Below are 16,330 nucleotides of genomic sequence, written 5' to 3' on the forward strand. Positions count from 1 at the left end.
TACTTCTTTAAAGATAACCATAACATTTGTCCAGATATGCCTTGTGCATAATCCAAAGTGTTTTGAATTTAATTGTAAAATTAGCCCTGAGCAAGTGGAGAAACGTTAGGACTGGCTTAATATGGTGTTGTTTCTGAGCATGCAAGCATACTGCGGCTGCTTGGTGTACTATTTGTTGTCTGTTGTAGATTTGGTGTCCGTGTATACTCTGTAGCGTTAGTGTATTTTGGGCCATTGTCAGAGCCCATATCAGCTTGATGCTGTAGTTTATTTGGATGAGTGGAAGTGGGTTCTTGAGGTGGGGGAGAGGTGATGAGTCATGATTTGGGCTACCTAACCTAGAGGCATTAGGTTTGCCTGTAATGTCAGCTGCAAGTGTTGAGGCAGCTTTATTCTTCTTGTGGGAGTTTGAGGCCTAGGTTTTGACAGTTATGAAATTGTGTCATTTGTGTGAGAGTAATACTATACTCTGTGATTACTGCTGTTGTAGTGAAAATATCCTGTTCCACTATTGGTACTGCCCTTGATAGTTCAAGTCTTACCTCACTGATCTCTCTTGGCATGTAGACATTGGAAACCTTTTTCCAGGCAACTTCCCTGCACCTTTTGGTGTCTTCTAGTGATATATTTTATGACACATCCTCTATGTTGAACCCTCTTGGAAAACTGCTAGCTGAGCTCGATATCTTGTGTCAATCGTATGTAGGTGATACTCATTTATATATAAAGATAAACACACCTGAATGCGTCAAACTCCCAACTTGACCATATCCTGCTTTGATTGAAAAAGACACCTAAAATTCAGTACATTAAAAAAAAGATCCTGTGTCAGAACTGAATTCCTGTACATTTGTGTATGATAGTACTACAAGTTGCTGACATTACACACAAAACAGCTCTACTACTACCTCTACTTTATAGACCACATACTAGCCATGGCAAAATTAACAAGATCTGAGGAAAGCACTAGCGCTGATCAGTGCTAGTGTCACAAAGGGCACTGATTTTTGGTGTGCTGGATTCACCAGCAAATTTTGATCAATAAAGTTTTCCAAACTTGAAATTGCTCTTCATTGCAGTATTTTATTCATACTTATGAAAATATATTCATGGAAGTATTCAATAGTTTATACTTGGTATTCAATTCCTTTTACAACAATCCATATGTTCCCAACAATCCTTATATTCCTATTCCAATGCATTTCGGCCTGCTGGCCTTCATCTGGGAAATCTATGAAACAAAGAGTGGTATCTATCACTAATAATTCTTCAAAAACAAACAATGTTTAACTCATTAAATCTTTGTCACATATTATCTGGCACCATCAAGTGATATACATACTATGCTACGTTCGACAATTGAAGTAGCCATTTACATTTACGCGTACGGATTATTTTCCGATGTTAAAACCAAATGCATGCGTGTTTTTTCCGCTGTTAACTGGAGCCTAGTGACATTACAAATTAATCTCGCAGTCAGATTGGCTAGCGCAGCGCGTTAATTAACAAGCATTCGTTGACGCTTTAAACCAATGTTAGCAGTTCTAATGTTAAAAAGGTTCAAGTTGCCTCGAGTGGGCTGCAAGCATTAAACGTAACGTGGTAACGTTACTATTTCAACTTACAGACAGGTTAAGTGGCGTGGCACATTAGCCGACAAATGTTTGTAAGCGCTTAAAGCAAATGCTCGCGGTTCCGATATTAAATGAGTGCAAGCTGCTTCGGGTGGGTTACAAGCATTTAAACGTAATTCCTTCTTACCGAATATGCAGGAGACTGAATTCTATCAGCGCTGTAAGCAGAACGTTCTCAGCGCGATGCAAGTTGGCGTGTGACGCGTGTGGGCTGTACTACGATGTTTTAAAGTCGCTCATGTATCAGTTAAAGGGCCAGTGTCTATATGTGTGTTTCATACTAGGCAATACTAACACTTAATGGCAAGTGGTATTGCCATTAAGTGTTAGTATTGCCTAGTATGAAACACACATATAGACACTGGCCCTTTAACTGATACATGAGCGACTTTAAAACATCGTAGTACAGCCCACACGCGTCACACGCCAACTTGCATCGCGCTGAGAACGTTCTGCTTACAGCGCTGATAGAATTCAGTCTCCTGCATATTCGGTAAGAAGGAATTACGTTTAAATGCTTGTAACCCACCCGAAGCAGCTTGCACTCATTTAATATCGGAACCGCGAGCATTTGCTTTAAGCGCTTACAAACATTTGTCGGCTAATGTGCCACGCCACTTAACCTGTCTGTAAGTTGAAATAGTAACGTTACCACGTTACGTTTAATGCTTGCAGCCCACTCGAGGCAACTTGAACCTTTTTAACATTAGAACTGCTAACATTGGTTTAAAGCGTCAACGAATGCTTGTTAATTAACGCGCTGCGCTAGCCAATCTGACTGCGAGATTAATTTGTAATGTCACTAGGCTCCAGTTAACAGCGGAAAAAACACGCATGCATTTGGTTTTAACATCGGAAAATAATCCGTACGCGTAAATGTAAATGGCTACTTCAATTGTCGAACGTAGCATAGTATGTATATCACTTGATGGTGCCAGATAATATGTGACAAAGATTTAGTGAGTTAAACATTGTTTGTTTTTGAAGAATTATTAGTGATAGATACCACTCTTTGTTTCATAGATTTCCCAGATGAAGGCCAGCAGGCCGAAATGCATTGGAATAGGAATATAAGGATTGTTGGGAACATATGGATTGTTGTAAAAGGAATTGAATACCAAGTATAAACTATTGAATACTTCCATGAATATATTTTCATAAGTATGAATAAAATACTGCAATGAAGAGCAATTTCAAGTTTGGAAAACTTTATTGATCAAAATTTGCTGGTGAATCCAGCACACCAAAAATCAGTGCCCTTTGTGACACTAGCACTGATCAGCGCTAGTGCTTTCCTCAGTTCATAGCACATACTCCAAAGCAGGGAGTAAACGAAGGAGCACGATTTACGCCTTTAACCTAAAGATTACTTGGAGCTGTGCATGACTATCATCTAAATCAAAATTAACAAGATGCCATTTACAAGTAATTCCTTTGCAAAACAACCTACCTAACTGTAGATTGACACCCACAATTGCGTAAGACAGAAATTAAAGTATCCGGCAGATCCAGACTTCTTGGAAGGAGAACAAACTTGACACTCTTCACGTCAAAATTAAGTGCTCTTTATAGATCCTTTTTACTTCAGGCACCCAAAATCTGGAATCTTTTTTTCCCAAATGGCATCATAATTGTCTTTCATTCCCTGTCTTCAAAACACTTCAGAAAATTCATTACAAGATGACCATGTACATAGCTTTCCAAACCATTGCATAGCATTTTTGCCTGTTCCCATGGACACCTTTGTTCAGCCTTACTGTTGTATCTATTTTTAAAAGAACTATATTGTCTCTCTGTGCTTACATGTGTTATAAATATGTTCTTCACACGGTTATCTCTTAACTTTTATTGTATTCAGTTTTCTCCTTCTTGTTATCACTTTACGCTAATGGTATGCTCCTCCCCTGTGTTTCTTGGATCATGGTTCTACCCTGGAACCCTTGAGAGTGCAGGATAGAATGTTGGGACTAGAAGCTGAGGAGCGTGAGACAGGCAGGTGGGAAACCTCTGTCTTACAATAAACCCAACTACCTTCCATTTATCCTGAGTTGTGGACTCATTTACTTAGTTTTGGTGACGAGTGCTTACTGCTGTGTAGGGGGCAGCTGAGGTTTCCACACCTGTTTCCTATTTCTATGCCAGTCTACCTGCTTTTGAGGGCGCCTGCCATCCTCTCTCTCCGGACCTGCTGCTGTCGGCCAGATCTTGTGTTTCATCGCCCCAGTGCCATCTGCGTTGCGCTTCCTCTCATCAGCTCACGAAGTTCAGTCCATGGTACCCTCCTTCTGAGACAGCGTTCAACTGCGTGTCTCCTATCTTTTCCTGCTCCGCTGTCTTCCAAATGTTAGCACCTACTCATAGTAGTGACCCGGTTTTTAGGTCTCGCCTGAGCCAGCACATGCGCTGCTCTGGCGAGACTTTTAGTAAGTGGGTTTCAGAAAATGCTACCACACGGTTTTGCTTGTGGCCTACAGCCTGGGTTACGAGCGCAGCTGCCATCTGGCTTTTCTCTCGTCATGGTGTGCGCACATCGCACACCACTCGCCAGACGTGACGCTGCAGCTGCTTTCACTTTTGGTGCCGCGCACACGCACTATTCGCGTGCTTTGTTTAAATTTTCTTTTTAGCGCACGAGCACACAACTCCCGGGCTTACTACTGAGCTCCCTAAACGTTGAGGGCCGCCACAGAGCTCTAACTGCCCCGAAAAAAAAACCTCCTCTGTGCAGTGCCACGCTGCTAACGCCGCCATACCCACTTAGCATTACCCATCGAGAATGAAATACCACAGCCTACTTATGCTAGCCATTCACCTCCGGCTCAAATATTACTGCTTTGTCAGTGAGTGCTTCACCTTACGTCATCCAACAGTAAAGTGCAAACGATTCCGAATCCGAACCGCGTTGCACCCAGTCACTATCGTAGAACACCTATGTGGGCAGTGTTTATGCTGAGTGGCACGTGCGAGCTCCATGGCCAACACGCACTAGGATTGGTTGAGGTGCTGACAGTATTCCAATCCTAGGCCACTTTACACATCACCAGTTTTCCCTCCCATTCGACTACCAAAATTGTATTCAGCCTATGCCACGTGACCCAGAGGTACTCACATTGTAAACACGTTTGTCAAAAGAGGGATAACAGACAACAGATTTAAATTTAGATTTACTGATAGTCTTTCTAATTAGCGGCCAGGGACTTTAGCTGTTAGCAGAATGGCCAATTGGAGCTAGTTGGTGCTGGCAGTGCTCACAGGTCTGAGCGTTCGTTGGACGGTCTCTCTAAAGTCTTACTCTGGTGAGGCATTTATGCGATATGTGAGCTATGCCCCTCAGATAGAATTTTCTGCAGGACTGATGAGGACAAAATTCACTGCTTTCGGTCTTTTATAGGTGCCACGGTTTTTGTGTGCATGTGTTTCGGGTGTGCTAATTGGGTGATGCTTTCATGAGTCAAGCGCTACACTTAATTGGAGTCAGTAATTCTGTTTGCTTGCATTCGGGAACATGCAATTTTGTATTTAATTGAATTTTTATTTATGGCACACATTTGCCTTGCTGTTACGCGAGAAGCGGATCATGAAAACATCATAACTACAAGTACCAGAATGTAAATGATAAAGTAATGACTGCGCACCACTCCACTCCCGTTTCTTCTTCTCTTTTCAATGCCGTTTCCCTTGTACCACCGTAACCCCCACTCTTTCAAAACACCTCTCCCCCTTAACCCTGATCTCCCTGCCCCTCTTCTCTCTTCCTGATTTTGCTTCTCTCATTTTCTCTGTTTTTTTCTTTTTCATATATACCTCTCCCTCTCCATTCTGTTCCTAGAGTTCTAGCGCTCACTTTCAGCCCCACTGCCTTCACCTCCCCACTTCACCTCCCCAACCTCGCTCCACCCTCTCTCTCGTAGGCCTCAGCCCATCTCCCTTTGCTTTCTCTCAGTTACTACCAGTGCCACCCCCCCACCCACATACTGTATGTTCTCTGCTTCAATCACTCTCCCGTTTCTGCCGTATGTTCGGTGCCCAGATCTCACGCTGCCCTCCCTCTCCCTGTCTGACTCTGAACAATTTCACCTCTTCCCATTCCAGCCGGCTCTCTTCCATTTTCGCGTCCTCCTTTCTCTTGTCGGGTTTTCACCTACCGGGTGCTTTAAATGGAAATACCGGAGTGCCAGTACTTTGTACCGGCCCATTTGAAGCACTGGGCCCTACCCAGCAGGTATCGGCGGCTTTCCAGCGAGACGCTGTTTGACACTCCAAGTGACTTAGTGCAACACGCATTGGCATAGCCAATAGGTCTCGCCTTTGGGACCCTTTAAGTGTTTAGCCATGCAACAGGTGTTGTTGCACCAAGAATATTGTGCTGCATAACTAAATACTTAGAAGGTCCCAAAAGCGAGACCTATTGGCTATGCCAATGCTTGTTACATCTGTCAAAACTCCTATGTGTGTACTCAAAGAAACAAATGTTTATATTGAACTTGCCTGTTTCAAGTACATTCCTCTTGTTGTATGGCTCTTTGAAACACACCTGGATCAAATCCATGCCATACAAAACAAATGTTGACCAATAAATAAATAGAAAACTCCAGTCTGACACTTTGGGATACTTGCAAGATGAGGATTCCACTGGAAGATACATTATTTACAAGAAACATTTGGCTCATTCCTGCTTCATGGTTTGTTTTTGCTTTTACTCTCTGGATTCTCCAAGTATTGTGGGGTCTGACACTGGCATCTGGCATCTGGGAGGTGATAGCGAAGCTACAAAAATACAATAATAGTATTAGATCAACTGTAAACATAATATTTTGTGAGAGGTGTTCATGTGTTTAGGTATACAGCATGCTGCTTTATTCTTGTAAATGTAAGGCTGCTTGAGCTTTTGTTTCATTACAGTTTAGTTATGTTGTCTCTTTACTGAATCCTTTAGAGTCCCTTGAGCCCGAGATGTCCATTACTGTCCCAATGGGTATTGACTTCTGTGATTCCACTCAAACTGCCAGTTTTCTGTTATGGTAAGTTCCCTTTAGTTTACATTTCATTTATTTGTACGCTGTATTTCGGTCTTAGACCATAAAAGCAAAACAATTAAAGAACAATACAAATAGATTACTTAATTTCGGATTTAAAAACAGTACGTTAAAAGAGACTATAAGGGTTCCCTTATTCCTTTTTCTGACTTTGTCGATAATCCAGCAGCTTGATCCCTCCTCCGAAGGTGGGGCCGGGGGACGCAAGGGTAATTGTAAACAGGCGATCGAACTTCACTTTGACCACCAGCCTAAATTGCCTTCTTCTATGCCATGTACATTAGATACTCTAGGATCCTTGGCCAACTTGAATATTCTTGGAGCTAGAGCCTAACAATATCTCCCTTCCCGGGTAGAAAGTAAGACCCAAAGTCATGCTCCCGTCCAATCCGTCGCCTACCAGAAGCTTTTAATGGGGGGGAAGTGGGATTGTATCTAAATCAATTTATTCTCGCTTTCCACCCACTTAACTCCCTGTTGCTGCTTCAATACCTGTCCCTTCTGTTGAGCCACATATCCCTACATGTCCATTGCAGAATACTCAACATAGCTCAATTAATTAGTCTTAAACCGATCTTGAACTGGTTTAAAGTTTGGCTGACTCACACGTTTTTCCACTATAGAAAGGGACTAAAAGATGTTCTGAATAAGTCTCAGGGTGAGGGGAAGCTTCCACGGCTAGCCTTGGTAAAACACATCTGCAATCTATTAGGTCTTCATGAGTATTGGATAGATCCATATACCATTTCCTCACTTGCAATAAAAAAAGTTGGAGGTTACCTACTGGAAACAGGTTTGGGGAAGCTGCCTGAATCATTTATTGAATTTAAGCCATTCTCTTCTTTCAAGAACTTCATAGATTAAATTGATGTCTTTAGGATTGTGACTACTGTTAATTTGTATCTTCACTAAGGAGTCACTTTTAAGTCACCTGCCTGTGGTAAGGAAATCAGCTGATTTCCAAATACCCTGTCACGTCCTGCTCACTAATTGTTTATGTATTGTCTTTCTCTATATGTGTATTAATAAATTGAAAATATCGTCCATCCGGACACAAATAGACCCAATCTTGATTGAAATATTGTGGCTATCTATATTGATACTCCTTCAAAGGGACCGTTGTCTCTTAACAATTAGGATTATCGACAAAGAGCATAGCTCTTCTCTTAGGGTCTTAATCTCTGCCCTCAGAGAGTTAATGACAGCCCAAAGTTCCTTAATCTTTGTGTCATGGTCCTCCATGTCTGCGACCTGCTGGGCAGGGGGAACAGTGTTTGGGTTGCTAGGATGCATATCACTTAGAGCTAATGCAGGGAAGCGATTGGAACAAGTTGCCACAGGGTCCAGGAGCACTGGTGAGACTTGGGATACGAGTGTAGCTTCAGCGTGTATCCCCCGTTGTAATTGCAGACGGTGACACGGACTTGGGTCAAGTAGATTTTTTCTTGAAGAAGAGACCTACTTGTATCTTTTCCTGGATTGCAATAAAGGTGCAAGGATTGTCCAGCTGTAAAATATGTTCCACCTCTTCTATGAGGGTATCTGTCACTTAATTTAATAATATGGGAACAATGAATAGCTCTTATGCCCGTTGGTTCTCCAGCAAGTTTGCCAGAACTCTTTCTTTTCCCCCTAGTTAATTATAGCAAATAACTTGGGAAATGGGGGGGGGGGGGGTGCAATTCTAATAGTTTACTGGTAGACTAAGTTGTAAACAGAACATGAGCAAACCTAACAGCAGAAGCTAAAGTCCCAATAAAAAGTCACGTTTATAACACGCTGAACAGTTGACATTGTGTGGGTGAGGAATCAATCAGGCAAATGACAAAAACAAAGCAATGATTGTTCGCGAAGTTGGTGATCCCGTAGACAAAGATAGTTACAGTAACTTTTCTGTCTCCTGAGTTAGCATACTCCTCATAAAACACCTTATACAATGACATCATCCGACACCATCTGTCAGGATCCCCTAAAGGAGGTACGCTATTTTGTGATATTCAGTTGAATGTGCATCAGTCATAAAGCCTATTATGGCTTTGATTACATGGGCATTCTTTGCTTTGGTTATTGAAACGTACTGATGACTGAGGTAATCGGAGCATCTTTTTCTCAAGGTTCAGTGGTTTTAGAATTGAAACGTGCTTTAGCCAGAAACCTGCTTATCTAAAGGCCCTTAGTAATCAGCAGTTGACTTCAAACGTGCCAGTTCTTGTGCAGGCATTGAGAGTCATTACCACCAAGCAGATGTGCGTCTATTTGGAGTAACATGCGCACTGGCCCAATGCACTGTAGCATTGGATTAAATCTCAGAATCGGTAGCTCCTTCCTGGACATCAGCGGTTCATTTTTAGGAGGTAATTAGCATATCACATTCAGAATAGCTTACTTTGCATTGTAGGTGACCTTGTTATTCTGATCACTAACTGTCTGACATAGGTTACAGAGGCGCCATCCTTGTGCACGTATCATTGTTTGCGTTTAGTTGATTTTAGGAGGCCTGATGAGGATATCTGTAGGCAAGTAGAGGTGTGCCTTTTAACCATGCTCATGTTTCCTCAGTCTTCCTGCTCCTCGTCAACATATACCTGTGGCCCTCAACAAGTCTTATTCATAAATCTAGCATCTCCCGTACATATGTGCGGCAACATGAAGTTCAGGAGCAAAGGGACGTCCTCTTAGATTATCTTTTTCTATAAGTGAGTAATCAGTACTAACACATTGACCTTTGAGAAAACTGTAGTTATTTTGAGGCTAAAATATGGGCTTTTTGTTTATTTTTATAATACGGTACGAAAATAACTTAAAATCTGGAGATTTTCAATGACAGGTAGTAAAAGTGTGCAGATTACTTTAAAAGGTCCTAAAACGAACAGAAGCGTAGTATCCATTAACGTCCTGGTGAGTTTATTATAATATGAATAGTGCACTTCTAATAAAATATTTATTGCCGGCTATACTCATGCATGATGAATACAAGCAGTGTAGCCTAACACATTGATTCTATGTAGATGGTCACCTTTATGTTTTGGGAGGTCTGCTGCATTAGTGCTCTATGAAAACTGATTGCTTTCTTCCATATTGCCAAGTAATTGTTTATTATTTTCCTATTAGACAAACATGACTGATCAATATTACCGAACATCAGACTTTGACTAACGTCACTGTAAATAGATTTGCCTCGGACACCGGAGGTTTATTCATTTTAATGATTTTGTACAATGTGAGCTCAATGACAAACCTCGAGCTAACACGTGTGTATCAGAATTTTGCGCGCTGCGTTTTGAGCCATCATCGTTTTCTGTCAATGAAAAGCAATACATCTTGTGTCACTTCAGAACAAAAATTATTACACGAGGTTTAAGAAAATACTGACGACTTTCTTGCCAGACTGAGCCAGATCTTGTTGCTGTAATATTTTTAGAAGTGGCATAAAAATGAGCCACATAGATCCATAGCCTTGGAATAGCATGAGAGGGGACAGGGACACGTCAGTGTAGATGAAATGAATGGGGAAGGCAGGCTCGGGGCAGTGGAAGTGTTGAGGGAGAGTGGAAATATGGGGCTTAGGGTAGGGAAGCCGAAAGTGACATTCCGTCAGGCTAGTAACAAAGGGGCAATGGAGAGCCATGCAGCAGGAGCACCCTCTGTGGGAAAAGTAGAGGTACGAGAGCATGAAAGAAAAGGGATCCCTTTCCTTCATAGTAATGAGCAGAACGTGAAATCTGCAGGCAGAGCAGTTCGAACTAGAGGAAAACATGGGCTAGTTGTGGCTACGGGATTCTTTGTTGGGAAGTTTGAATTAAAATATTCGGGCATAATAGGCTGATGTGCAAATAGCAGTTTACCCTTTTGAACTTAGGAAACGTTGGTCAGGAGAATGTAACCATCAATGCACAGTAATTGAAGTTTTGTGCCGCACGGTATCTGAAAGAAACACGTTAGTTAGATTCCTCACCTTAGAATATCCCCAGGCGTCAGACTGGATCCGGAAGATTTTTTCGTCAGCAATACCCCTTGCGCGTCGCTAGGCGTCGTCTGCGGCTCCGCGTCCGTCGTCGGCGTCGTGCGCCGGGATGACGTCGTCGGAGTACTTAGACGCCGCCCTCGCGCGCTGACGTCAGTTCTTCTTTTTTCCGCGCCAGTAAGCGCAGATCCGGGAGAGCTACCCCTTTTAGTCTTTTTTGACTAAATCTTTTTTGATCATTTTTGATCCTTGTCTGTCGACATCTGGTGCCGGTAGGATGCCTGGGTTCAAGGCTTGCGAGGATTGTGATCGACTGATGTCGGTGACCGATCACCACCGCCGGTGCCTCTACTGCTTAGGCCCCGACCACGACGCGGAGTCGTGCAACGACTGCCAGGCCCTGACTTCGAAGGCTAGGCGGGAGCGGTCCCGCAAGCTTCTCGAGCTTCGCCACTCGGCTCTGCGTCGTGCGCGATCCCGGTCCAGGAGGAGGTCCAAGGATCGCTCGCGGAGCCCTAGCCGACGCCATCGATCGTCCGGCTCCAAGTCGTCGGGTAAGTCCAAACGCTCAAAGAAGTCCAAGAGGCGACACCGCTCTTCGGACTCCCCTCGCCGGTCGCGCGACTCGGCCGAGGGTCAGGGTGGTTCCAACCCCGCGGCTCCGGCGGAGCCGCAGGTGCCGCGTCCGCCCCCATACCTTCCGGTCCCTGGGACTGACGCGGCGCCGGCGGAGATCAGTGCCTTCCTCTCGGCCATGAGGAGCCTGGCCCCGCCGTCGACGCCCGCTGGCGCGCCTTCGGGCCCCGCGGACTCGACTGGGCGATCTTGCCTGCCGGCGGCTCCGGCCCCGGCGCCGTCGACGACTCCGGTCTCGACGCCGCAGGTCCCCGCGGGGCCCATGCCTGGGCCCCAGTCGACGCCGGTTGACCTAGTCACTCCTCCACCGGCGCCGACGCCTGAACCACCGACGCCGTCACCGGCGCCGCCGACGCCTTTGACGCCGACACCCCAGTTTAGCCCTCATCCGGACCCGGCGCCGCCGCGGCGTCGACCGACGCCGCATCCGACGCCGCTTGAGTCCTACCATCTCTACAGTCCGGTTCCGATCATTCCTCCTGTTTATCAGGAATCGGAAGAAGGGGGCGACTGGGAGGGGTTCGAGGACCCTATGGCTGTTCAGTCACAGCTTTCTCAGGACTGGGCAGATGAACTGGGGGAGGCCAGTGGGCTGGACACCTCGCCAGACACTGGATTCACTTCTCCTCCGACCGTGGCTTCGGAGGAGGGTGCAGCATTTTCTGTGGTGCTGCGCAAGGCGGCCGAGGCCCTTGGGCTCGAGTTGCCTGCCGTGGCTGTGAGGACTAACATCCTCACTGAGGTGCTTCAAACCTCAGCAAGCTCCACTGAGCCTCTGCTGCCGTTCAACGAGGCCCTCACTGACGTTCTGCAGGGCACCTGGTCCAAGCCCTCCACAGTTCCTCCTGTGGATAGGAACGTTGCCAGGCGCCACCGCCCTGCTCCGGGCGACCCCAGTTTCCTGTCCCAACACCCCACCCCCGAGAGTCTGGTTATCCAGGCCTCTACCTCCCAATCCTCCTTCCCGACCGCTCCGCCGGACCGGGATTCCAAGAGACTCGAGCAGTTTGGCAAGAAACTGTTCTCGTCCCTTAGTTTGGGCCTGCGGTCCTTAAATACCGCCTGTCTCTTGGACCGTTATTCCCATTCCCTGTGGGATACGGTGGAGGACATGCTGCCCCTGTGCCCGGAGGAGGTCCGGACGCGTCTTACCCAGGCTTTGGCCGATGGGAGGGATGCAGCACGGCACGCCATACGATGTGGGCTTGACACCACGGACTCGCTGGGTCGGGCGATTTCAACCACGGTGGCGCTCCGCCGCCACGCCTGGATGCGGTCCACGTAATTTTCCGGGGATGTCCAGACCACCCTCATGGACATGCCCTTTGATGGCACTCGCCTGTTTGGTGAGAAGGCGGACAGTGCGCTGAACCGCTTTAAGGACTCCCGGGCTACGGCCAAGTCCTTGGGCCTCTCGGCTCCGCGGGCGCACACCTCCGCTTTTCGCCCCTTTCGTGGCCAAGGAAGGGGTGCCTCCTCACGTCCGCAAAGCCACCAGCCGCAGAACCAACCCAGCTCATCTGCGCAGATCAGGGGTTTCAGTCTTCCCCTATCTCGACGACTGGTTGTTGAAGGCGGGCTCGCCCCAGGCAGTCGTCTCCCACCTCCAGACTACGGCGGATCTCCTGCATTTGCTGGGGTTTTCCATCAACGTGCCAAAGTCACACCTGAGTCCCTCTCAGAAGCTCCTCTTCATCGGAGCGGTTCTCGATTCGGCGCAGTTCCGGGTCCATCCACCGGAACAGCGGGTCCGGGATATACAGGCCCTGATTCCCATCTTTCGGCCTCTATCCCGGGTTTCGGTCAGGCTAGTGTTGCGGCTTCTGGGGCTGATGGCCTCCTGCATCCTACTAGTGCATCACGCCAGGCGGCGTATGCGGGCTCTGCAGTGGGACCTGAAGTTTCAGTGGGCCCAGCATCACGGCAACCTGTCCGACCATGTCTTGATCTCGGAGGGCACTGCACAGCAGTTGCAGTGGTGGCTCACGGACCGCGAGTGGGTCAAGGGCAAGAGCCTCTCCCTTCCCCAACCGGAGCATGTCGTGGTGACGGATGCGTCCCTCCTGGGTTGGGGTGGCCATATGGGGGAGGCGGAGATCAGAGGCCTCTGGTCTCCGGCGGAGTCTCGTCTCCACATCAACCTGTTGGAGTTGAGAGAGATCCGGCTTGCACTGAAAGCCTTCCTTCCCTCTGTCAGGGGAAGTGTCGTGCAGGTGTTCACGGACAACACCACCGCCATGTGGTATTGCAACAAACAGGGCGGGGTGGGGTCGTGGACCCTTTGTCAGGAGGCTCTGCGCCTCTGGACGTGGCTGGAACACCAGGGCGTCACCCTAGTGGTTCAACATCTGGCGGGCTCTCTGAACGCCAGAGCAGACGAACTCAGCCGCCGGTGCATGATGGATCACGAATGGCGTCTGAACTCCGAAGTGGCGCAAGGTCTCTTTCAGCAGTGGGGAGAGCCTTGGTTAGATCTATTCGCCACCGAAGAGAACGCGCAATGTCAGCAGTTCTGCGCGTTGGAATTTCCAAGGCGGCGCTCGCTCGGCGACGCTTTTCGTCACGAGTGGAGTTGCGGTCTGTTGTACGCCTTTCCGCCTATACCACTTCTGCCCAGAGTGCTGAAGAAGATCAGGCACGACCGGGCCCAAGTCATCTTGGTGGCTCCGGATTGGGCACGAAGATACTGGTATCCCGAGCTACTCAGTCTGTTGACCGATCCCCCGATACGTCTGCCCCTTCGGGAGGATCTTCTGTCGCAGCAGCAGGGGACGGTCCTCCACCCGAACCTGTCCAGCCTCCACCTCCATGCGTGGAGATTGAGCGGCGGCAGTTGATGCCATTTGACTTGCCTCCTGAAGTCTGTGATATCATTCTGGCAGCCAGGCGTCCCTCCACAAAGTCGGTATACGCCTGCCGGTGGAACAAATTTGTGGCATGGTGCACAGCAAAGGCTGTGGATCCCCTTTCCGCCCCTCTTTCTGAGGTTCTCCTCTTCCTTCTTTCTCTGGCCCGGCAGGGCTCTGCCCTGGGCACCCTGAAAGGTTATCTTGCTGCCATCTCCGCCTTCTTGCGGCTTCCTGATCAGCCTTCTCTTTTCAAGTCCTCTGTGGTTACACGCTTTCTCAAAGGCATTACACACACGTTCCCTCCTGTCCCTTTTGTAATGTCTCAGTGGGACTTGAATCTGGTATTGACATTCCTGATGTGCGCTCCCTTCGAGCCTCTTCACAATTGCCCTCTTCGTCTTCTAACTCTAAAGACTGCTTTTCTGGTAGCCATCACCTCGGCTAGACGGGTGAGTGAGCTCCAGGCTTTATCTTCAAAGCCTCCTTTTCTATCTGTTCATCCGGACAAGGTTGTCCTTCGGCCTCGTCCCTCCTTTCTTCCTAAAGTGGTGACTCCATTTCACCTTGGGCAGTCTGTCACCTTGCCCACCTTCTTTCCGCCTCCGCATCCTTCCAAAGAGGAAGAGAGGCTCCACCGTCTGGACCCAAAACGTGCGCTCTCCTTTTATCTGGACCGCACAAAACAGTTCCGGGTGGACGACCAGCTTTTTGTTGGGTACGTGGGCGCTAAGAAGGGGAAAGCTGTGCACAAACAAACCATCTCTCGGTGGGTCGTTTTGTGTATAAAAATTTGCTATTCCTTGGCTAAAAAGGACCCTCCTGTTGGGCTGCGCGCCCATTCTACTCGGGCCACGGCGGCTACTACTGCCTTGGGACGGGGAGTCCCTTTGCAGGACATCTGTCAGGCGGCGACGTGGGCTTCGCTACACACGTTTGCCAGGCATTATTGCCTTGACAGCCAAGTCCGGAGGGATGGCTTCTTTGGCCGTTCTGTCCTCCAGGACTTTCTGGTGTGATCTTGGTTCGCAGACCCACCACCGGGGATGGTATTGCTTGGGTATCTATTCTAAGGTGAGGAATCTAACTAACGTGTTTCTTTCAGATGAACAAGTTACTTACCTTCGGTAACGATGTATCTGTAAGAAACATTAGTTAGTTAGATTCCTCACCGACCCTCCCATCCTCCCCGTTCTGCGAACTGACATCTAGGGTTAAGGTTGTCCTTTCAGGCCCCTAGATTTTATTTTTGGCACCAGTGTCGGTCTTTGCATGGCTCTGCGTTCCTGGCGCGGAAGGCTATGTACAAGAACTGACGTCAGCGCGCGAGGGCGGCGTCTAAGTACTCCGACGACGTCATCCCGGCGCACGACGCCGACGACGGACGCGGAGCCGCAGACGACGCCTAGCGACGCGCAAGGGGTATTGCTGACGAAAAAATCTTCCGGATCCAGTCTGACGCCTGGGGATATTCTAAGGTGAGGAATCTAACTAACTAATGTTTCTTACAGATACATCGTTACCGAAGGTAAGTAACTTGTTCTTCTGGCATTTGAGGGAATACTGGTGGTTTTAAAGGTTGTGGATTTAGGACAACTCGTGAATCTGTTTAAAGTCACTGAAAATGGGCATAGGTGTGTATGATTCTATATGTCTCTTTTGGCTGTTTTTCGAGTGTATTGTAAAAGTAATCTTCAGTATCACTGCGTAAATGCAGTGTCTTGGCTCTTTGTCATGGAAAAAAAAGCAGCATTTTAATTTTTTGTCAAAATCCTTGACTATCAGGGTTATATTTTAGTTAGGTGAAGTCATTAGATCCAGAAAGCGAACTCTGGTCGAATACTGCTATTCGATGACTCTCTTTCACAGGACACTGTTACATTTTTCCTTGCTGAGTAGTTGATCACTTCCAGGCTTTATTGTGGGCCATGGGTGACTTAGGACTTTGTGATTTATACTTCTTAATTCTGACAGATTCTATTAACCACCAATTCCTCACCTTAAGAATATCCTCAGCTGCCAGAGAATTTTCTCAGCAATGCTCCCGGGCACCATAGGTGATTCCATGTGGCTCCACATGCCCTGAAAATGATGGAGCGGGTGCATATAAGTGCCACCCTTATCCTCTGACGTCAGTTCCTTTCTTTGTGAGCACTTAAGCGCAGATCAGGATTTCCACTTCCAATTTTGTTGATTTTCAGATGACTTTCAAAA

At 47.2% G+C, this 16,330-nt stretch overlaps 1 protein-coding gene across 2 annotated transcripts in view; it reads left to right on the forward strand.

The window, feature by feature from the left end:
- AP3B1 (adaptor related protein complex 3 subunit beta 1) overlaps positions 1-16,330 on the forward strand; it is a 1,836,520-nt gene that overhangs the window by 1,598,675 nt on the left and 221,515 nt on the right. For both annotated transcript variants that reach the window (XM_085632261.1, XM_085632260.1), the window contains exon 24: positions 6,571-6,655. In XM_085632261.1, the coding sequence (XP_085488387.1) occupies positions 6,571-6,655 (85 nt within the window). The remainder of the gene's footprint in view (positions 1-6,570; positions 6,656-16,330) is intronic.

This window comes from Triturus cristatus, chromosome 2_1 (genome assembly GCF_964204655.1).
Source record: "Triturus cristatus chromosome 2_1, aTriCri1.1, whole genome shotgun sequence".
Taxonomy (NCBI): Eukaryota; Metazoa; Chordata; class Amphibia; order Caudata; family Salamandridae; genus Triturus; species Triturus cristatus.